Source organism: Rousettus aegyptiacus, unplaced genomic scaffold (genome assembly GCF_014176215.1).
Source record: "Rousettus aegyptiacus isolate mRouAeg1 unplaced genomic scaffold, mRouAeg1.p scaffold_m13_p_5, whole genome shotgun sequence".
Lineage (NCBI taxonomy): Eukaryota > Metazoa > Chordata > Mammalia > Chiroptera > Pteropodidae > Rousettus > Rousettus aegyptiacus.
In genome coordinates this window covers 93,325,939-93,349,250 of record NW_023416308.1, presented here as the reverse complement: position 1 = coordinate 93,349,250, position 23,312 = coordinate 93,325,939, and the positions used below count along the sequence as shown (strand labels likewise).

The 23,312-nt window shown below is 35.4% G+C and overlaps 1 protein-coding gene across 1 annotated transcript in view; it reads right to left on the bottom strand.

The window, feature by feature from the left end:
• The window catches only part of LUZP2 (leucine zipper protein 2), a 390,662-nt gene extending 367,824 nt beyond the window's left edge, over positions 1-22,838 (bottom strand). Inside the window, exon 1 of the mRNA XM_036220762.1 lies at positions 22,498-22,838. Within this exon, the coding sequence (XP_036076655.1) occupies positions 22,498-22,559 (62 nt within the window). The 5' untranslated portion in view covers positions 22,560-22,838. The remainder of the gene's footprint in view (positions 1-22,497) is intronic.
• Positions 22,839-23,312: the final 474 nt, after the last annotated feature.

The window sequence follows — 23,312 nt, the reverse complement described above, 5'->3', positions numbered from 1 at the left end:
GCTCATTCTCAATATAGTATTAGACTATTTGAGTAGCGATGCTAAGAGTCATTAAATACAGTTGTCTAAGGAGCAACTGTAGACAAAATATGAAGGAAGACCTCAGAAAAAAAGATAGAACTGTGAGAGCAAACTGGTTTATGAAACCATTCTCTATTTACTGGCTAGCTCTAAACTAGGAACTCATAAATAGTGGGAAGACCAAGAAGAGAACAACTCAATAGGTTTGGTTAAGATCGACTGTCACCTGATGTTTCAGTCGTCAACTTAATGTTCTCATGACTATATTACGGACACGCAATAAATGTTTACTAATAATACATGTTTAATAAACATTTACTAAGTTTTAGCCATTTCTCTTAAATTTGTTTCAAGGAGGAAGAAGAGGCTGTACATATGGCTCTTTATCCATGTTACTGTGTTTTCTTATGCTTTCTTGAGGTAAAATATTTCTTACTTCTTAAACTATAATTGTCTGTCCATAGAATATATCCTTACTTGTCCCAAACACATAAATCTAAGAACGTATTTACCTACTCGAATTCACATTAAATTATATTAGTTGAGGGTGGGGCTCCCTTTGCCAGAGCTGGAAGCAATGAGAGAGAAAACAAGAGAGAAAAAGAATGGAAATAGAAATAGAATGAGAAATAGAAACAAAGAGACATAGGTAGAGAAAGGTGTTTAAAGCCCACACTAAAATCAAGTGAATCAGGATTTCTCCCTAAAGATTCATAGAAAGGATAATATACCTTCAGATAACTTTATTTTGTGTTAGGCCAAACTATAAATATAGAACGTATAAGGAGAAAATAGGGACATTGAATGTTTTTTCAAAATAATCAAAGGCCTTTCACAATGATGGCTAAAGTGATGCAGAATCTAGACTTTAAGTTCAAGTATTTCTGGGCTTGAATTTAGTTTCCGCCATTGGATAGTTGATTGACTGAAGAAAGTCTCTATTCCAAGCCTTAGTATACTCATCTATAAATCATATACAATAAATTAAATTAGGCAAAGTTTAAATGAGGTAATATCTAACACATAAGTGCTCTCTAATTATTTCCTATTATTATTTAATTAGTTAATAAAGTATGGTGAATTAAAAGCCTGTTAATCCCTCCATCTCAAATTGTTTCCTCTCTAATGTTTCATTCTATTTCCCAAGTCAGTAGAACCTTAATGGATAGAAAGTATTAAGTAGCCCACATTTCAGAAACAGTTCCCAGGATATGTCATTTTAAAAACTAAAAGATGAAGAAAATTGTTATTTTATGATGGAGAAATTATTTTCTTGGTGATAAAAGAACAGGGCATTGATATAATTAAAAAGAGCTTCTTAACACCATGAGTGTTAGACATATAAAGGTTTTATCTTTCTCCAAATTCAACATGAAAATGACCTTGAACAGCAACATAAAGTAATTTTCTATAACCCAAGATTAAATTATCTTTTAATCAACTTAAGGCATCTGATAAATTCAAACGTCTTAAACGGATTCTTACTATATATGTATGTATGTATGTATGTATGTATGTATATATATATATATGTGTATATATATATATATTTATATATATAGTAAGACCCTCTGGCCATCATCAGATTGTCCTCTCTATATATATAGGCTTAATTAAATTTCTATGCAAGTGACGTGATTGATGTCCTCTCCGAAATGGCTGATATTTTTGGAGTTATTGTTTAGCTATGTAAGAAGAAATAAATGTGAAATTGAAGAAATAGGATGTTTTCATATTAAAGATAATGCATATACTATTCTTGACCTTTAGCTATAATTACTGGGACAGGCAACTGCCTTTTTCAAATAAGATTTAATGTATATGTTTTAACTTGTAACATAGAAAGCATGATTTTAACAAAACTTTGTACTTTGAAATAGGATGAATTACAAGAGAAACATAATATAGAAAGCATCAAACCCAGAAAAAGAAAAAGGCACACAGAGAGCTTTCGAGCATAGATTGCATCACAGAGCGTATTCCATCTTGACTGGTCATAGAACTTCATGTTCACATAACCTACTCATATTCCATAGAAATAGCTTTAAGTTTTGCATTTATTTCTACAACCAAAAGGTAAATAAAAGTAGCATACATTAAACATGTCTAAGTGTCAAATTTTTTTATTTATTTTTTATTAGTTTCAAGTATACAGCAGCACATTGGTTAGACATTTATATAGTCTATAAACCATCCCCCTAATTGCTCTTTCTCTCCCCTGGCTCTCCACTTAGCGATCACATTAATCCAACTACATTCCCTATGCCATGTTCCGCAACCCCAGGACCATCTATTAACTTCTACTTTATACTTCATTAACCCTTCACCCCATTCGACAACCGGTCCCTTATATCTCAGTCTCTCTGGCCATCATCATCAGATTGTCCTCTATATTCATGAGACTATTTTTGATCAGTTTGTTCTCTTTTGTTCCTTAGATTCTGCCTATAAGTGAAATCATATGGTATTTATCTTTCTCTGTCTGACTTATTTCACTCAGCTTAATAACTTCTAGGTCCATCCATGTTATTGTAAATGGTAGAATTTCATATTCTTAAATGGCTGAGTAATATTCCATTGCATATATGAACCATACTTTCTTTATCCAATCATCTGTTGTTGGGCATTTAGGTTGCTGCCATATCTTGGCTATTGTAAATTGTGCTGCCATGAACATAGGGGTTCATAGATCTTTATGAATTATTGTTTTGGTTTTCTTTGTGCAATTGCTAGGTCAAAAGGTATATCCATTTTTAATTTTTTGAAAAACCTCCAGACTGTTCACCACAGCAGCTGTACCAATTTGCAATCCTACCAACAATGTATGAAGGTTCCCTTTTCTCCACATCCTCGCCAACATTTGTTGTTCTTTGATTTATTTATGATATCCATTCTGACAGGTATAAGGTGATATCTCATTGTGGTTTTAATTTGCATTTGCGTGGTGAGTAGTGACTTTGAGCATCTTTTTATATATCTATTGATCAGTTCTAACAGTTTTCTGGTGGAATTTTTAGGGTTCTCTATATATAGTATCATATCATCAGCAAATAGTGATGTTTATTTTTTCCTTTCCAATTCAGATACCTTATTTCTCTTTCTTGTCTTATTGCTGTGGCTAAGACTGCCAATACAATGTTGAAGAGGAGTGGTGAAAGTGGGCATCCTTGTCCTGTTTCTGATCTTAAGGAAAGCACTTTTAGCCTTTCCCCATTGAGTATGATGTTAGCTGTAGGCGTGTCATATGTGGCCTTTATTGTGCTGAGTTATGTTCCCTCTATTTCCACTTTGCTGAGAGTTTTTATCATAAATATGCTAGATTTTGTCAAACTAAGCATCAGATATTTTCAATTTGTAATCTGTTAATTTTCACAACAAAGCTTTGAGGTTGGTTAGTTTCTCAGTTCTAATGAAACAAACTCCCATAAAAATTTTTCAACAGCTCTCCCAAGGTCACATAACTAGTAATGTGGAAGACTGAGATTTAAACCCAGATGGATACGCTTCAGTCTTAAGACAGCTTTCCTAAAAAAGTAAACCCTAAGAGAGGCCCCCTTTGGAAATTAATTTACTCAGATAAGTGAGTACTTTCAAAAACGGGTGATAAGAAAACATGATAGGTCAAAAATGGTCAGCAAGGAAGCGGTCTCAGCAGAAGACTAGCCTCACATGATCCCTAAGGGAAGCTTTGGAGCACAAATTGCCCCAGAGAGGTAGACTCATATTGAGGCAGGGGGGCTTCTGTTTTTAATCTGCATATTAGTCAGATACATGGTTGACTATAGGGGTTGGAGACAGGGTGCTAGGGGTCTGGGTAACAGACAAATCATGGAGGAAGAGGGTGCATGATACCCAGGGTAGAGGAGGAAGCCTAATTAGTCATAGGCGAGTGGGAGAGAGGGGGAGAAAATACATTAATACCCAGAGGTAGAAAGAGGGACCCTATTAGGTGAGGTTAGGAATGGGAGAAGGCATTTCTGAAAGAGAAAATAAATAAAACCCAGGGTTGACAGAAAAATTTCATTATATGCAGTGCCGTTTTTCTGGAAATAGGCATCTGTTAGCCATTGGCAGGCAAAAGAGCATTGGCAGATTGGGGCTCTCCTAGTGAAGAGAATCTGGACCAGACACAAAGAGGATCCACTAAAATCTCAAAAGTCCATTACACTATGTTACCTCTTTATATGAATACTTCACATGCTAAGATGTTGAATGATGAAAAATTGAATTGATTGATACCCTGTCAGCACACTGAAATATAAACTCCCTATGTTATTTCACCTGTTTGCTGAATTCTCTTTAATTTTATTCTTCTCTTATGGAGATAAGAACTTAACTTTGACATTTTTTTTTTGTCACAGTTCTATCCTCAGAGATCATGAGTCCTCACCCTGGCACAGACAAGACTGTTCAGTTATACAATTTTATACAAGACTGAAGATGCATTGTGTGTGTGTGTGTGTGTGTGTGTGTGTGTGTGTGTGTGTGTGTAGTGTGTGCTCAAGGGCAGATTAGTCTAACTTATTTGGGAACCTAATAAAGTATCCTACTCATATTTGGAAATTATAAAAATGTAGATAGTGATAAGACATTAGGTATAAACTCAATGTAGAATTTACATGGGCTCCTCAAGTCACATAAACTTAATTCGTGTGACAAATATTAATCCGAATTTATGTAACCATAAGAAAGGGATTTTTCTTAGTGTGGAAAGTGGACAAATTGCCCATCTATTTTCCATACTCTTTTACTATTCTGTTTATAAGCCACGATTTTTAATTTCTTCTTATTTTTCTTCTTTAATCTTAGTGCTTTTATACATTGCTGTTCTCTTCCTGAAACTTATTTTCCCCAGGATATTTTTGCCTGAATACTTCTCTTTAAGTGTTGAAACCCATAGAAAAAAATCATATACTTCTGCAAAATCTTCTGTAACTCTCTCCTCTCTATTCTCAGAGGTGGGACACTTTACTCTTCTGTTTGGGCATTTGATCTTCTTCACATGCTACAAAGTACTCATCTTATACGTTTGGGCTCCCAAGCACTTAACATTATTTACTGTTATATATTATGTTCTTAATAAATATAAATTTAATTTATATATTCTTATTTGTTATCAAACCAATGAATTGCCAAGTTATTGCTTTCCCTTGTGGCCAAAAGTGTCATTGATAGCTCGGGGTCCTTGGGTTTAGGAAACTAAACCCTTACTGCAGGAAGACAATAAGTTATGAAAAATGTGGCCTCACAACTTCATTCTTCTTAAGTCATACATCCTGGGCTACTGGGCACAGTACATGATTTCATAATCTACTCCAGGGTAATTAGATAGCTCCTGCAACAGAGGCCCTGGGTTAATTGAGTTAATTTCCAATAATTTATGACAGGCTTTCTGGCTCTAGTCTCTGAGGAACAGAAAAGAATCAACCTCCCAACGTCCTTCGCTTGTTCTTCCTTTCAGAGCTCAAATGAGCAGAAACATCTTAATGACATTAATTGTTTATTAAAACTTTTGGTCATACTAATAGTTCATTCATCCTCCTCTTTGGGATTCCTGATAAAAAGTCATATAAGAACCCAGGTTTTATTCTCAACCTTAAATAATGTAAGCCTGTCTTATCTATTCCTTTGTTTTATGAATTTGGCTTTCCTTAAGCTACACACTCCAGCAGAACTGTTCTCATTGGAGCATTACTTGCTCCAATACCAGAGGGGAGAATTATTTTAAATATTTTCTTGATTATTAGTTTCATGTAATACTGCTGTGTTGTCATAACCTTATCTCCTCATTCTTGAAAATATCCAATAATAGCAACAAAAAAACTCAAAATGTAACCACAGAATTGTTAATAATTTTATTTACATAACATAAATTCAGTTGGTTCTATATCAAGGTGGCACCATACCTTCCCTCACAAAGTGAAATTCATAATCGTCCAGTTGTCAACTGGGCTTGAAGGAAACAAATATATTATTATGCATTTTCCCTTAATACCATAGCATGCCTTCCTTATTCCATGCTTTGGTCCCCTAGGCCTACCCCCTTTTCAGTTTCCCTGAGATGTGGACACTGTTTATTTGTTCAGAATCACTTAGTTGTAAGGCAAGCTCACTTATTCTAAATTTATTCTTATATTACTATAACCTTGGTTTCACTATAAGTGAGGAATAAGAGAACCATCATCACCAACTATTTACCTCTCTGCCAGTTTGCCTTATATGTTCTTTTTATTGGTGGAAAAAAATAAAATAAAAACAACAGAAAGAAGTCACCGTCTGCATTTGGTGGAAGATTTCTCTTTCACCAGTTGAGACTCCTCTTCCCAAAACTGTAGCACTACAAGCATCTGTTTATGGGCACTGTGCTCACCACTGATCCACAGACATTCTATTTTTCAAAAGTCTGTTTTGTTTCTCCCCAACCCTAGACATGCCTCCTGTTCTATTACAAAACACAGCCAGGAAATTGACTACACTTGCAGAATGTACTATACTTGTACACATCAAAACACTACATCAGATTCATTCTCACTTGGTCCTCCACTTAGCATTCTGTCTGGCAACATCTATTTTCCCAGCCAATCACCTTTTCATCAATTCTTCTGGATAAACACTTCCCACATTCAGCTTCTGAAAGATTATGGGTAGACAAAAGCAAGTGTTTTCCTGAAAGAACAATTCATGCTTTTCTACCAGAATTTAGCCTTTTCTTGGTGCTAGTTGGATTCATCCACTGAGTTCCATGATGCAACTCAGGCTTCAGAATCAAAGGCTGGGGTCCAAATCCCAGTCCTACAATGTACTGTAGCTATAAGGGATGATGGACAGAGGGAGCCACAGACAAAACCATATAGATTTTGTATTATACAGGTCCTGAGAATATTTTTAAAAATAATCTTTATACTTTTAATTCTTTAAAGAGACAGTCACAATAAAAAAATTTCAAAGTGGCTATTGATAACTATATGTTTTCTTAATATCTGAAAGTGCTTTAAGACATAGTATTGGCCCAGGACAAATCTCTTAATTGCTACAATGATTATAAAAATAAAATGAAACTTTACTAATAATTACTACAAAATCATGACTAACCATTTTATGACTCTAAAGATTTTCTTACATGTATAGATATTTCCAGCTCAGACATGATCAAATATTTTGATTTTTTTGAATTCAAGAGCAGACAAAAGTGACTTAATTTTTTTATTGGTATGTCAAATAAAAAAATATTTTCATTCATATGAACGATTTTCATTCATATAGTTTTTTTCAGAATGTTGTATATTGGTTAGGTAAGCTCATAATCATAATGAAGTTCTCTCATTTTTTTTGAAAGACTGATGCTGGATTGGCAATAAAATATGTAATGTGAGTATTGTTGCTTGCTTTTTGTTTTTCCTTTGTTTTGATTGCACTATTAAATACTTGTATCACTTTTGGTAAGTTACTTAATATCTAGGAGCCTCAATTTACATATTCATAAAATGAAGGGCTGAAGTAGAAATTAGACACATTGAAATCTAAAATGGTATGATTCTGACAGGGTAATTCTACCAATATTTGACCACTACCACTATTTAGTTTCTCAGTCTCAATGTACCACCACATCCTTCAGTAACCCTGTGGAGACATCCAGCCCTTTGGTCTCTTCCTTTGTTTTCAGCATCGTCTGGACTTCACTTCTTTCCCTGGCCAGCCTAGTATCCATGATCCATTATGTCAATCACTGTGTCACCATACCCAGCTGGACAAAACTGTATAGAGAAATTTCTTCAACCTTCTTTATTTCTTGGGAGAAGGTTCCTTGCAAGGGGGAGAATCTAAGAAAATGACAGCCCTTGGTAATACAAGAGCCAAACATAAATAAATGAGGATGTTAGTTGAATGTCATCACAGTGTGATTTGGAGGTTCACCTAAATGGTAGACATAATTCCTTTAAAAATAGCGTCACTTATTTAAAGATTAAAAATGTTTTCTATATTTTCTTTCTACTCTCCACCCCAAAAAAGCACAAGGAATAATGAAGCAAAGAGTCTGATTTTTTTTTTTAATTGATATTGACCTTGATCACCTGGCTGAGATACCTGGATTACTATTATCTGTGTCTATAAGCTTTATTATTATTATTATTATTATTATTACTTTTTTTTTAGATTTCACATATAAAAGAGATCATAAGGTATTTGCCTTTCTCTATTTGACATATTTCACTTAGAATAATGCTCTTGAGATCTTCTTCGATAAATACCCAGAAGCAAAAATTACTGGGTTATAAAGTAGTTCTATTTTTAATTTTTTAAGGAACTTCCATACTGTCTTCTATAGTGGGTACACCAATTTTTATTCTCACCAACAGTGCAGTGCATGAGGATTCCTTTTTCCCCACATCCTCACAAATACTTGTATTTCTAATCTTTCTGTTGGTCATCGGTGTTATCTTCTTTGGAAAAATGTCTATTCAGATCTTCTGCTCATTTTTTTTAGATTGGCTTTTCATTTGTTTGTTTTGCTGTTGAGTTGCAGGAGTTCTTTATATGTTTTGGATATTAACTCTTTATTAGATATTTAATTTGCAAATATTTTCTCCCAGGCTGCTTTTTAATTTTGTTGATGGTAAGAGTCCAATTTTAATTATTTAGTAAGCATTTAAGCACATATTTAAGTACTTCTTATGTGTAAACCACAGTATAAGGTTATAAAATATATGCAAACCTTGCCTTTAAACTGGTCACCTTCAGAAGACATGCACTAAGTTCAAGGTTTGACAATTTACTGGTATTATTTTATTGCTGGCAAATATCTAAGAGTCACGTAAAATATTAATTATAAATATCCCTATTTTTTTCATCTCAAAATATTCCCTAGTTTGTTCCCACCACTTAGCCCATGCCCCACTGATATAAGCTTTTACCTTACGTAACAGTTAAAATAGTGACTCTCATCCAGCAAATATGCCATAAAAATATTCTAGTGAGAGACACCCACCCTCTAATTCATTGTACTTTAAGGGGAAACACTTCTTTTGGAGTAATAGGAACTATTTAACTGGCCGAGAATCAGAGAAGTTGTCAACAAAGAAAACAAAGGTACTATGACAAAGCTTCAACATCTCTTCTCCCTTTTCCTTAGTAACGAAGTCCTGATTTTTACTGGAATACATTGCCCACATAAAAAGACAAAGTTTCAGCTTCCATTTGATCTGAGTACAGCCATTGTACTGTCTAGCAAATGAGAAGTATTTGTAAAAGAGAGATGGTATATCCTTCCCCCAAGCTGCTCTTCAAAAGGATGATCTGAGCTTTAGCAGCCCTCTCAGACCATACATGGTCGCAAGGGCCTCTGCAGAGCAGAGAGCTGGGTGGAGCCTAGGTCCCTGCTGACAAGGTCAACTTGACTATTAGGCACAGTGGGTATAGTGCCTTGGTCTATGATACTTATAGGAGCCTATAAATTAAATTTAAATTTTAAAATAAACAGGTTAAGTAAATATATTAAGCTACAATACATAATATTAAGATTTATATGAATATATAACACAGTCACAAACTTTATACATATGCTTGATGGAGTTGATAAAGGTAAAAGTATCTCAGGACCACAAAAGGTATAACAGGGCCTCGCTTTCTGACCATGGAGAATAAACCAACCCTGCATTTTCTACCTGTTCATTTCATGTGAGAAAGAAGTAAACTTTTATCTCATGTAAGGTACTGTAATCTGTAGTTCTCTGACACATCCAAGAAACTGAATCTTAGCTAATCAAAGTGATAAGGCCTACAGACAGATATCCACATCAACTTACAAAATGTACATTATCATAAGACCCAAACCATGTATGACAAAAATGTCCGATACTGCATGTGCACCACCTCCTTTAAATCTGCCAGGCTGGTACCCTTTGTTTCATCTTCCAAAATTGAAAACAAGGGGTACCACAACTTAAAACCAGGCTGCTTTTAAGAACCAGACTCTGCCCTTTTCTTTAAGGCACCGGAGTTGCCAACAGGAACGTTACAAAATGCATTTTTATATTTCCTCAAAACGTATATGTTGAAACTCTAACCCTCATTCCGATGAAATGAGGAGCTGGGGGCCTCTGAGCGATAATTGGGTCCTGAGGTTAGAGTCCTCACTCTGAGATTAGTGCCCTTATAAAAAAAGACCCTGGAGTGTGCTTCCTTTCTCTCTGAATTCCATCACATAATGATGCAAAGAGAAGACAGCAACAGTCTGCAAACCAGGAGGAATGTTCTCACTAGACACTGGATCTGCCAGTACCTTGATTTTGGACTTGTCGGCCTCCAGAACTGTGGCTTAAGCTATCTAATCTATGTGGCTTTGTTACAGTAGTCCAAGCAGACTAAGACAAATCAACTCTGCCTCCTTTATACTGCAGGTCCCAAGGTAACTCTGAATCCATGAAAGTGGAGCTCAGAGCCCTGGGTCTGGGCCACCTAGCTGTGATTACTAATGATATCCTTATCGATAAAAAGAGGTTATTACTAATTGCTACACAGGGTGACGTGACATGCATACAAATTTAATTTGAATTGTATAAAAATGTCAGATATTGAGTCTCTATCACATGATGCCTATTCCTCTCCTTCAGGTCTGTCCTTGAGAATTTCTTGAATATGATGTCAGTTGAGAAAAAGATTACATAGGAAAAATGGGTACATTATTAAGTTTTTAGGTCCAATGCGCCGAGGGAGGAAAGAGGACATATAGGAATCACTGTAATGATGAGTGGAACCAAACTAACAGTAGTGTATTACTAACCAAAACTTATTTTAAGGATAAATTCTCAGAAAACTATAAAATATCTATGTGAACTATATTTAATTTACTAAAATTATATATATAATAATATGTAGTATGTATACTATATAGGTAGTATTAGGTGCACATATGCACATATGCATAAACATACATCCCTATCATGTATATACATACAACTTATATAGGTTAATTATTGTGATGTGAAATTAAGCCTTTTTTTAGATACTAATTTTGAGATGAATGCTTCAGTCTATATATGGGTTAAATTAAGAACAGAGATATGACTGACTACACTGTACTTTGTGCTTCACAGTGCCATCTTCTGACTCTCTGTGGAAGTGCTGTTTCAGTAGAAACGTTAGCACTTCAACTCCCTAAGAAAAATTTGGCTGTTCTTATTACTATTATTATTGTTATTATTATATTACTATTATTAGGTCAGCATTAAAAATAGATTGAGTTCAAATAATGAGTCTGCTGCTTTTCACATCTCTAAAACAAAAGGTGACATTATTTATAGCGTGAGAATGCTATGTGGGTTTCCACACAAACGGGGCATAAAACTACTATTCACTGGGACCCCTGGCTCACACATTCACATGTGTGTGTGACACAGTCCCTTTTTTACACTAGTCTGCATGTGATTCCGAACAGCTTCTTTCTTTCCGAGTTCCCAAATTCCTGAAACCGCAAATTTTGGTGTTAACTTTTATCGTCATGAACCTGGAGTTCATGTGTTCAAATTCTACCTCTGCCTTGTAGTAATCTTATAACCTTAGGTATATTAACTCCTCTAACCTTTAAGGTCGTAATCTATAAAGTACTTTTATGAAGTATGGAAAAGCATTAAATAAACCCACCATAGAGAATTGTGTGGTATAATTCTTATCCATAGAAAACAAACAATAACCTTAAACTACTGTTGTAACTTGAAAAATTAAATTACGAGTCCAAGCAGTTGTGATAGTTACCTGGGATTAAACAGGTAGAAAATGCTAAACCGCAGTTAGAATGCAGGTTAGTCTGATTCCTACCACATGTTCCTAAGCCCCATAGTTAAAATTTGGATGCCATCTGGAGCTATGCACTGTAGCTCACTGGTATGACTTCAAAAGACAATATCCATAAATAAAGACAATATTATAAAAATAAATTATTTCCTTCCACAATAAAAACAAAATAAACATTATTTTAGTTAGAGCTTTAAAGACAGGATCTTCTGTCAGCTTTGGTTGTGCGCTTAGAGGACACCTGCAGGAAGTTACATTTTTCTTCCCTTCTCTCACTGAATAAATCTGAACCCACAAATGAGGCTGACACAGTCAAACACTGGCTCATTCCAGTGTTCTATGTCTACACTATACACTAGGGGGCGCTGTAGCATAGTGGTTAAGAGCACTACTTACCTACCAGTTTATAACTTTGAACAAGTAATCTAACCCCTGTGTGCCTTAGTTTACACCGTATAAAATGGAGGCAACATCGGTAACTAACTCAGAAATTTATCGTGAAAATTAACCAACCTGCTTTTAAGGTATCATAAAATTGTTAGCTATTATTTATTATCATATCGTCATTTGAGTTCTTTCTTTGTTATGTAGAGAGGAAAAGAACTATGATGTTATAGGTGTCATAGTTGCACATTCTGCTTAATACCGAAAATTAATTGAAAAACAATTGTTTTTTTCACATCTTTCAGACAAAACTGCTGTTAATGGGAAGGGGTGGGGATGGGGTAAAAGATCAAAACTTTTATTTTTACCAGGCTAAATATTATTCTACTTTGTCTGAAAACTCAAATTTCCTGCCCCAAGTAGAAAACAACCAGCATTTATATAGCTTCATGTTTAGGTCTCGGTTTTAATGAAGCCAAGATATAACTTGTTATGATATAACTTGAAGTGATAAATGTAAAGTGGGAGGTGGAGTTAAGTTTTCAATATTTTCAATGGATCTGTAAGATTTCACTTTGTTGTCAAGTGCTTCCTAAATAAAGCCGTGTGATATAGTTTTACATCATTTAGTTTATCTGAGCGTTTTCTCAGCCCTTTGAAGAAAGGTACATGAGGCAGAGATTTATTTTCATATAACTTGACTGATAAACACAGCCTGATACATGACAAGACATTAATTTATATACATGTGAAAATAGGTGCGATTTTTGTCAAAACATCACCAGATTTTCCAAGCTCTTGGCTTCATCTACAGTTTCCATGCTGAGTAAATGACAAAGAGATTAAGGTGTTCTAGACTCTATTGTTCTTAAATATTGCAATGGTGATTTCTAAGCTTTCATGTACATTAGAAGCATCTGAGTTCCACATTTAAATGAAAATTATTTGTCTCCTTCCTCAGATAATTTAATTTAATATATTTGGGATAAGGACCAGGAAGTTGCCTTTTTAACAAGCATTTCGGGTGATTTTGATTTAGGTACACTGAGGATTATACTTTGAGAGACAATGATCTGAGAACATGTATGTTTTCTATACAAAAATATTAGAATTAGCTGGAAAATTTTTATATTCATAATAAAGGCTTTGTTTTGGCTGTTCTTAAAAATAATGAATTTTTTTTAGCTAATTTATTTTAAGATTTTAGGTAGACAGTCCTACTTCATGAAAACATAGTCATTTGCCAACGTGGTTTAATTTTAGCATTCTTATTTGTATTATACATTATTATTTTCCTTCAGTATGTATTTGTACAGAGATCAGTTTCTATAGGCAGTGCCGTAGTTTCATTAGAGAGCAATTCTCAGAAATGAGCTAGGATCTGACCACTTTCCAGCTGGGAGAATATGGCTAAGCATTTAATGTGTCCAAAACTCAGTCTTTGTAGTAATAAAACATATATAAATATAATGTATTGAAAGGAAACAAGGGTTAAGCAACAGAGAGTAAGCATCTAGCATAATTCCAGGGTAATAATCCTCAAAAATATTGGCTGAACCTCTAATTTACATGTCATATAAAAGGACCGATTGAAATAAAGATACACATAAAACGCTCAAAAGGGATTCAATATCTTTCAATGTTTTTATGTAGTGTGAGAAAAAGAGCAGTTTGACCCCATTTTTAAGTGAACTTCTTATTTGTAGAATGAGCTCACATTTCACTTTGTGGCATCTGGAAGAAAAAGCTACATGCTCTTAGCAATAAAGCTTCCTCAACCATATCTGCTTCTTGCCAACATGTCACTTCAATTTTTCAGGCATTTTCTTGTTTCTTTTATAATTCGGAGCATTTTGTTTTCTTTATCCTGCTCAATACTAAGGGCTTAGTTTACTGCAAGGACCAGCAATGAATAGTTGCAAACATTAGAGAAAAGAAAATTAAAAACAAAACAAAACAAAAAAATAGAAAGGCAAGAACTAGAGAACTTTCCTTTCTACTCCTGCCATCTCTGTCTAATCACACAGCATTCAAAGAGCCCTGTGTGCTGGGTTTCTCATTTCCCTCTGCCATCTCCGCTCCTTCCCTTCTACCATTCTGTGGAGTCATGACCAGCCTCGCCCCACTGTAAGACCACTTAATTATGCAAGTCCAGGCCCCTCGACTTGTCAAAAGGCTTGTTGATATTTATGCTGTCCTAGTTTAAGATATGTCTCTTTGGTCTTGTCATCTTTAGGTAAATTTGAAAAATGAACCTCTTTTTAAGTCATTAATGTTATATTATGGTCATGTAATAACTATATTTAATGTTTAACCAGGTTAGCAACATCATCTGGAGCTTTTGGATTCAAAATAGAAGCTATGTCAGGTAATACAGGTTTTCTTTTATTTTTCTTGAGAATGTCATAGGAGTTTAAATAAGTGCTCCTAACTGAGATTGGTTAGGATGATTCAGAATTGACTTTCACACTGGCCTCAAATCATTTGCATGAGCTTGGAGGAAAACATATTGAGTTGTATTTCTCTGTGCTAGACATTATTTCTTATACACACTAGCTTATTCAATCCTCTTGACAAATCTATGAGAGAGGTACTGTTATCGTCTCTTTATTGATGAGCAAAAGGTGACTAAGAAATGTTAATTGACATTTCCAAGGTCAAGTAGCTAGTAAAGCTGATTCAAAGTCAGCTTGATTCCATATTCTTTGGATTTAACCCATGTCACAAGGCAAACATTTTTTTGTAACCTCTACTGCATTAATTAGCTCCTCACGGAATAATGCTTCTAGACGCTCAGAGTCATGTTTTGAATCAGAATCTGAGGGTGAGAAACTAGAAATGCTCACAACCCTCTGGAGGATAGATAGGAGGAAATCATAGAAAGTCACATCTTCTATAGGGACAGGAGATGAAGGCTGGCCCAGAACCTGCGTCAGCCCTTGTAAATGCCTTAGCTCAGTCACAAGGACTACTTTGGAAGACAGCAAGTCATTGCATGTTTTTTGTTTCCATATTTTCTTTTCCTAAGAATCATTCACTGGGCTCAATTCCCTTCCCACCTTGCCTCCAGAAAATAAACCATGATTTTATTATTTTGGCTGTACTATTCGAGAACTTAGAAATGCATTTATTTTGATTTTTAATAAAATAATTAAATTAAATGTTGATTGCTTAAGGTGTTCAACATAAAATCAACACACTAAATTGTAGTCTTTATGTAAAGTAATAGCTAACCTGCTTAGGATGTCCAGAGGAGCACAAATACAGTTATATCTATGCACTAAGATAAAACTTAACTAAATTTTTCCAAGCCTAAAAGTTGGATATTATTATTTTCCAATTGATAGACAAGAAAGTTAAATCTCTGAATGTTAGGGAACCTATTTAAAGGCAAAGAACTTGTGATATGTACACGTAAGATGAAATCTATGACCGTCTGATCCTAAAAATGTTATATAAATATAAATTGCTCATAGGCTATGATGAAAGTATAGAGACATATAAACCAAATGAAAAGCAGTGTCATCAAACATTACAGTGGGAAGTGAACATATTTAGAAACTCATTTTAGTGAGATAGTTAAATATGCTGTTATTTGAACAATATCCAACAGTTGCAACCTAGACTTAATAGAAGAGAAACACATAAGCAAATATCTAGGTAGGAACTATATTTATAGGAAACAGTTTCAATGAAAAAGATCCCAAAGGCATCAAAAATGTCATCTTACAATAGAACTGAGAGATCAACAGCAACCATAATAGGTGTATCTCTTGTGTGCAAAGGTGAGAACTCATTAATGACTCTGCTTCGGATATTGAAAATGACCTAGAATCTTTTTTTAGGCCAGCTCCCTCTTCAAAAAACAACTGAATACAGGTGAACAAATGATGTTCAACGACTTATTACTATAATTCCCTTTGAGTATATCTTGTTCTATCTTGATTACATGTGGTCAGACAATTAGTTTTAAAATGAGTTTATACTCCACAATAATTAAAATAGTTCCAAATATATTGTATGTACCAACTATACAAATGTGTCTTGATTACAGAAGAGATATATCATAGAGAACAGTCAGATGACAGAACAGAAAGTGGATTGGGGCTACTGCTGTGTTCTCATTTTGGTTTTTCTCTCTGGCCTTAGACAAGTCTTAGTCACAGGAACTCAGCTTTCTCATCTCTGAAATGAAGGGCTTTGGACTAATAAGACACGACCTTGTATTCACAGCATGTTTCTCAATAAGGGACTCTTTAAAGTATACTCAGAGATTAAAACACTCTAAAGCAACACCGAAAAAGTCAAACATAATTGCAGACAGTCACAATCTATGCTATACAATGTTTCCTGGCATTTATGAAAGCATTCTCAGAGCACAGTTTACCTGGTTGACCTTCAGCTTATATCCGAATGGAATAGTTTACTTTTGCTATTCTTTGCCTCCTATAATCATGAAGCAAGATTCTTAGATATCCTACTAAAATGTGTCCTCTATCTGATGCAAACTTACTATGATTTATGCCTTTTATTTCCCCTTAGCAGCAAATTATACCCGGTCCTATGATCCACTCAATTGACAAATGTCAGCAACACAAATTCACACACACAGTAGTAATCTGTGGCTATATATATATACACACACACACACACACACACACACACACACACACACACATATAATATATTTTATATATTTTTTATATATATTCATTTAGTAATTAGAATTTCATGGCACAGTTATGCATGGTTCGTGATAAGGTATATACAATCTAGTTGAGACTAGATGATTTCTAAATTTGTTTTCAAAACTGGGTTAGTATAAAATCCCTTTTGTATGATGATTCTTAAGAAATGTAACACTTAAGCTTCTTTTATATCAATGATTCTCAAATTGTTCCCAATAGTAGGGAAAAAATCTAGTGTTACCTTTTCTTCCTTATATTTTCTGAACTTCTGTACCTTTTATAGGTTGCTAATACATGATGAACTCCATTAACAAGTAGAAAATAAAATCATAGAAACTTTTATACCAACCCTGCCCATGTAGTTTGAAAGTTTCCCTTTTTGTTCATTGACACCTGTCCTCAGGGCTTTCATTTGATATTATCGTGTATATTCTAGAAATGCAATGAAATTTGAAATATATGTAAGTAGCCACATATATACTTTAGTGCTAAATCACCTTCCATGTAATTAGAGTAAATATTGCTGTTTTTATAGCGTTCACCAAAGTACACAGCACCATCCAAGAACTTTGCCACCAAAACATTTTTGAAAGAGCCACCCTAATTACCAGATAATCCTAATTATTTCTCCTGCTTCCTCTCTTCTATGTCAATATTTTCTTTCTTTGGGGTGATGACTGTGATTCTTGCTAATGTTGTGTCATTCAATTGATTTGTATCCAGGTTTTCATTCTATTATGTCTAGATCAATCACAGATCCAAAGATTTCATGAAAAATGGTAATAACAATATAGTGATAGCTGCACGGTCCGATCCCATCAAACACTTACTGTGTTCCAGGGAGTATGGTAAAGCCTTTTCCCCGATGAACTCCTTCAGTCTTTACCACAACCCTCTCAGGTAGTTTCTATGAGTAGTCCTATTTTCTACATGGGAAAACTGGACAGAGGATAAGAAATTAAACTAACATTACATAGCTAGGAAGTGTTGTACCATATTACGGTTGATTATAAAATATAATTTCTCTCATTGTCCTTGGAAAACAGAAGCTCTTTTGGTACTCCTTAATGGGCATTATTCATTCTTTTCTCTATTCACACTTAGAACTTTGTTATAAATGTTTGTTTTTATCCACTTTAATCTTACATATAACTATTCTGTACATGACTAAATTATGGAGACATGCATTTGTAACTATTATTGTATTGCCCTGATGCCTTATGCAATAACTGACTCATTGCAGACACATGTTTAATACATAATAATTAACACACCCAAGATATCTCTAAAGGTCATAAAGACAAATTTAAATGGATGTTTTGGATTTTCTAGAGAACTAAACTTAGTATTAAACATTATGTTTAATCAAGTTACTTAAATGATTTAGCCCTATTTATTAAAGGAATGTTCCTATATAGAGTCAGTCGAAGATAAGCACACACTGCACAATAAGTACTCTCATAACAAATATGAGAAAACCTCATTTTATAGAACCACATAGTCCTCAGCAGTTTTAATGGGTTTTGCTTCCTAGTTGGTAGGTCATTTTCTTTCTTTGAATTATAGAGTGTGGCCTAGGACAACTGTACAGTCAAATCATAAGTGGTTGAGGTGTCCCTTTCATTAGTCATAAGGAAAATTTAATCTATAAAGATAATCCTCCAAGAAGTCAGTTTAAAAAATATTATTTCAAATAGGCAACTAAGGTCCAGAATTGAAATTTGAAAAGTCAAAATGGTTGCTTGTTAATATCTCTTTAGCCTAGAAAGGACATGTTTTTAACTAAATTACATGGAATGGTGTAATTTCATAAAAAAGTATATGTGGGGTCAGATTAAAGTGCTTGTGGCAAAATTCACTATGTACAGGGTTTCAGAAAATAATCCCACATTATTTCAGATTTATTTGGTGATGTTAAAGTACGAACGCTTATTATATCAAATTTGCTTGCTTAAAAAGAAAAACGTTTGGTGCTTATTGTGTCCTCATTGTGACTCTCACATTTTCTTTATCCTATACATCAATTTGATTCTGAGATTAACATAAAGCACAGGGCAAATAGGAGCCTGGGCCATCTTCAATATACAGTACCCTTTAAAAATAGATTCCAAGGTAAACATGTGGTGTGACTGCTGATCAGAGAGCCCAGGGGAGATCTATAAGGTGACTCTTATTGTGAGGCCTATAACCAACCATCTGCTTACAAGTTCTTGCTTGATGGAAAACCACCAAGAAGTCAGTAGACCTTCAATCCTCCCCTGCCATGCTTTTCTCCCCATTAAGTAATTTAAAACTCAATAAACCAAAGGCATCAAGGGTAGAATCACAGCATAAAGGAACAGAGGTTCAGTAGCCTAAAGCTCAAGGTTTCTCCAGCACTCCATGTGTCCCTTTTCACCAAGAACTTCTAAAGACTTTTTTCACCCTACTATTCCTTTCAATACCTGTACTACTTCTTTCTGAAGTGAATTGCTGGCTGCCTTGGAATCGCAATTTAATCCTTCTACAGAACAATGCTATTTAAAAAGTACAGTCATTCTACTCTGTAGCTATTAAACCAACACATTTGTTTTCTCTGACCACATTTATTTGTCCACAGGTTAAATGTGCTTTTTTTATTAACTACATTATTTATAACATTAACTTACATTTTCTGAATTTATATGCACTTTCTAAATAAAAGAGAAAATATAATAGGAAATTAAACAGTTCTTTTTTAATTCTATGGGGCTTACCAGTAAAACAGAAAACAATTCTTGGCTATTGCTGAAGGTGAACATTCAGTTTTCTTTCAGGACAAATAAAATAATTCTGATTATGAGGCATTGATGTTCACTTTGGTGAAAAATATGTAATTTTTGTGCTTCTGCAGCTAAAGTTGCTACAAACAGGTGGGAATGAAGAGCAAACACAAACAGAAAGTTATTCAAAAATTTGTATTTAAAACTTAGAATTGTTTTAGAGTTTTCATTCCTGTGTGTAGATAACTATAATATAGCAACTTTCTCTAATTGCTCCATTCGTTTTAGTGAATACTTTCTTGTATTCTAAAACGGAACTGAACTTTAAACCTATTGAAAAGATAATAGCAGTGTTAAGGAGTTATGCTCAGAAAAAAACAATGTTGAAACAAATACAGGTCTACATTCTTCAAACTTTGAAAAAAAAATTGACAATTTGAGACAAGTGATAAAATCCAAAGATTATAGGAAAATCTAGCAAGAGCCACATTCTACTAATTCATTCAATTTAATCTAAGCACGTGAAATGCCATTTACTTCACATATAGGACGCACTAATAAACTAAGTTAACAGAAGTCTTTGACTAGAATACCCATGGTCACAGGTGGCCATGGCTGAGCTACACAGTTTTTCTCAGCAGGACAATAAGCGCACCTCTATTAGTGCAACTGTTATTGCAGACCTGTTCAGTTTTGGTTCTAATCTGCATTTTAACCATATGTCGACAAGAACTATTAAATGTTGCAAAGAGAATGGCCTTCTGTTAGAGTTCATTGAAACATAATCTCTTCTTGCAAAAATGACATACTGATAGTACCATATTCATTTTTAAATTTGCTCACTGTCAGAGGGTTATCTGAGTATCCAGTAAAATAAATTACTACAGAAAAATCACAATAATAGGACATGCCACTGATTATGAAAAGTTCAGTTTTAATGAACAAACCCAGCATGTCCTTTTTGTTGAGTTAGCAAGAAGGCAAATTTAAAGACCTGTCATAGTTTTCGCATACAAATAACATTGTAGAAGTTTAATATCTAAAGTAAACTAGGAATAACTAATTCTAGTTTTTGTTGTAATAAATGTGGTGACTATTTTTTAAATTATCATTAAAAAATTGACACTTTCTTAAAAGGAAAGATGATTGTTCTTTGTCTTTCTTTGTATTACATAACCAACATTAAAACTTCAGAAGCTAAAGACTATAGAGCCTTCTGAGCCACTTAGATTATAGCATCCTTAAAAAGCAAATGTACTTTTGGAACACTAGAGATGTTTACTGTCTTTAAAAATCATTTTGGTCTAGGTTTTTATTGTTTAAATATTTATTATTATATGTAATGTTGATAGACATCTACTTAAGTGTTCGAACTTTGTTTTCTAGAAGATTCCACATGTAATTATTAAACCACAACAGTTTAGAATAAAGAGCAAGACACTTCAAAGAATAACTGTGATGCACAATATGCATAGAGTTGTTTACAACTAACCACACATATTAAAATGGGGTCTGTAATAGCAGCAAATTAGTATAGTAATGGGTAACAAAGTGATTTTAAAATCATCTGTGTTTTGTGAACTGAAGTGACCAGCAAGCCTCAGAGAAAGTAAAAAATAGAACTCATTTTCCTTTAGTCAGGGGAAGTCACCTGAGCTTTGTTTGCAAGGGAACACTAAGTTCATCAACTATGTGGGCTGAATCTAACAGTCCTCATACTAAAAGGAAGTTTGGTTACAAGGGCTTGAAGGAGGATATGCAGGTTAGGAAAAGACTTAAGAATTTTATTGCCTTGATTTTTTTTTTATATAGATAGAGTTTTCTTCATACTTTTTAATTTCAGAAGTAGATATAACCCTTTTTTCCCTTTTATTTTCCATCAGATGCACAATCAGATAATGTTTCCATTCACATAGATTTGAAAAGATCCTCACCCTGTGTGGGTTATTTTATTTTATAGTAGCCAAGGGAAGGAGGTCGTTGCCAATATGATGTTAAGGGCATGCAGAATAAAGTCTCAGTCCTGGGCAATGAAACAGTCCACCCTTGTGTTGCTCTTGTGGAAGAAGAATACAAGCCCATCACCAACTTTGGGACTTGATCAACAGTGGGGAGTCACAAAACTCTTTTCAATCACTGCATTTTAAACCTCCATTTAAAATAGCTCCTCTGTACTGGGGCTTAAAGTCCTATCTATGGCCAGTGATGGAATACAGTACTTGATTGTTTCTGACTTGGGTCTCTGCATCAGAACTCTGAGTGTCTTCTAACTTTTAATCACCTTGTATACTCCTTAATTAGACCTGTTCACAAGACAGCCAAATGAAAATGCCTACCACTAAACCTGCTCAAGACGTTAAAACAGGCCCTTTCACAAAGTCCGGGAACTTTTGTGCAAGGCTTGCCATCTTCCAGGATTAATTATTTTTCCCTTGTTCCCTGTACCTTAAAATCAGACACACTTCGGGGAGGAGAAAGCTCTGTGACTATTAAGACAGCTTCAATGTAAAAGACACTGCCTGGTGACAATTCCCTCCTTGTCTCTCTATGTTCTTTATTTTGGTCGGTTACTGAGTGTTATCTTTTGCTTTTACTAGTGCTGGAAGGAAAGCACATGCTGTCATTGAAAGGGAAAGCTCTCGGTCCCCTCACTGGGCGAAATGCTGAGACTTTCTCCAAGGACTGGGGTAACTCAAAAAGGGCTCTGCTCTCCTGAAAGGATTTCAGAACCCTAAAAATAGAGAGACCCTCTAACTTGGGTGGGAGATAGAAACAGCTGAAGTGTCTGCCCTTGGCCCCCACAGGTGACCTGCAATAGGACCAACCTGCCAGCAGCGCCCCTTGGCTCAGGTCCCTCACGCTCCTGGACTCACCTAGTGCTGAAGACCAGCGCAGGGAGGAGAGGCAGTAAGTAGTGTGCTGGGCTGAATTTCATTCTGTCGCCTGCCGGGGTCCTCCTTCCCTCGCTGCCTTCGCTCTCCCTCGTCGTCCGGGTCCTGTCGCTCCTCCGTGCCTGGCTGTGTCCGCTGACGGCGATGAGCCCTCTCCAGCAGGTGATGGAAAGAAACGGACAAACGGACAGACGCCTCGCGAAGGCAGGCACTGAGAGCGGGGAGTATCTTTGGGAGTGATGTCACCAGCGGCGAGTCGAGCCCTACCGGGGATTGTTCGGCGCCAGCGCTCCCGAGCCCGGAGGGCGCGTTGTCACTCGCGCTGGAGGCGGTGCGGGGAGAGGGGGTGGGGTGCCCAGCGATGGCCCTGCGCGCTCCGGTCAACCGGCTGCGCTCACCCAGCTGCTGGCCCGCCCAGGGCTGATCATTTATTCCGGTTTTCCCCGAGGATGGGGAGGAGCGGAAAGGGGTCGAGGAGAACTCTAATCTGCCAGTTGTTGAACCAGCGTACTCCTCAGGAGGTGAGACAATTCACTGGGAAAGACTATCAGACGCTTAGAGTCATAGGCAGGTGTCCCTCACCTGATTGAGCCGTGTTTGGAAGAATGTCGCTGTGGAGATAATGTTTAAAATATTATTCTAATTAAAAATACGCAATGATTTGCCTGATGCGGAAGGAAGGACAGACGGCAAGAGTAAGCAGCTTCCAGAATATATACCCTGAGTATATAACGCTATCGAAAGCTTCTTAGTCCGCACTTGTGTACTGTAAAGAGGTTTCAGGACCGGTAGGACAT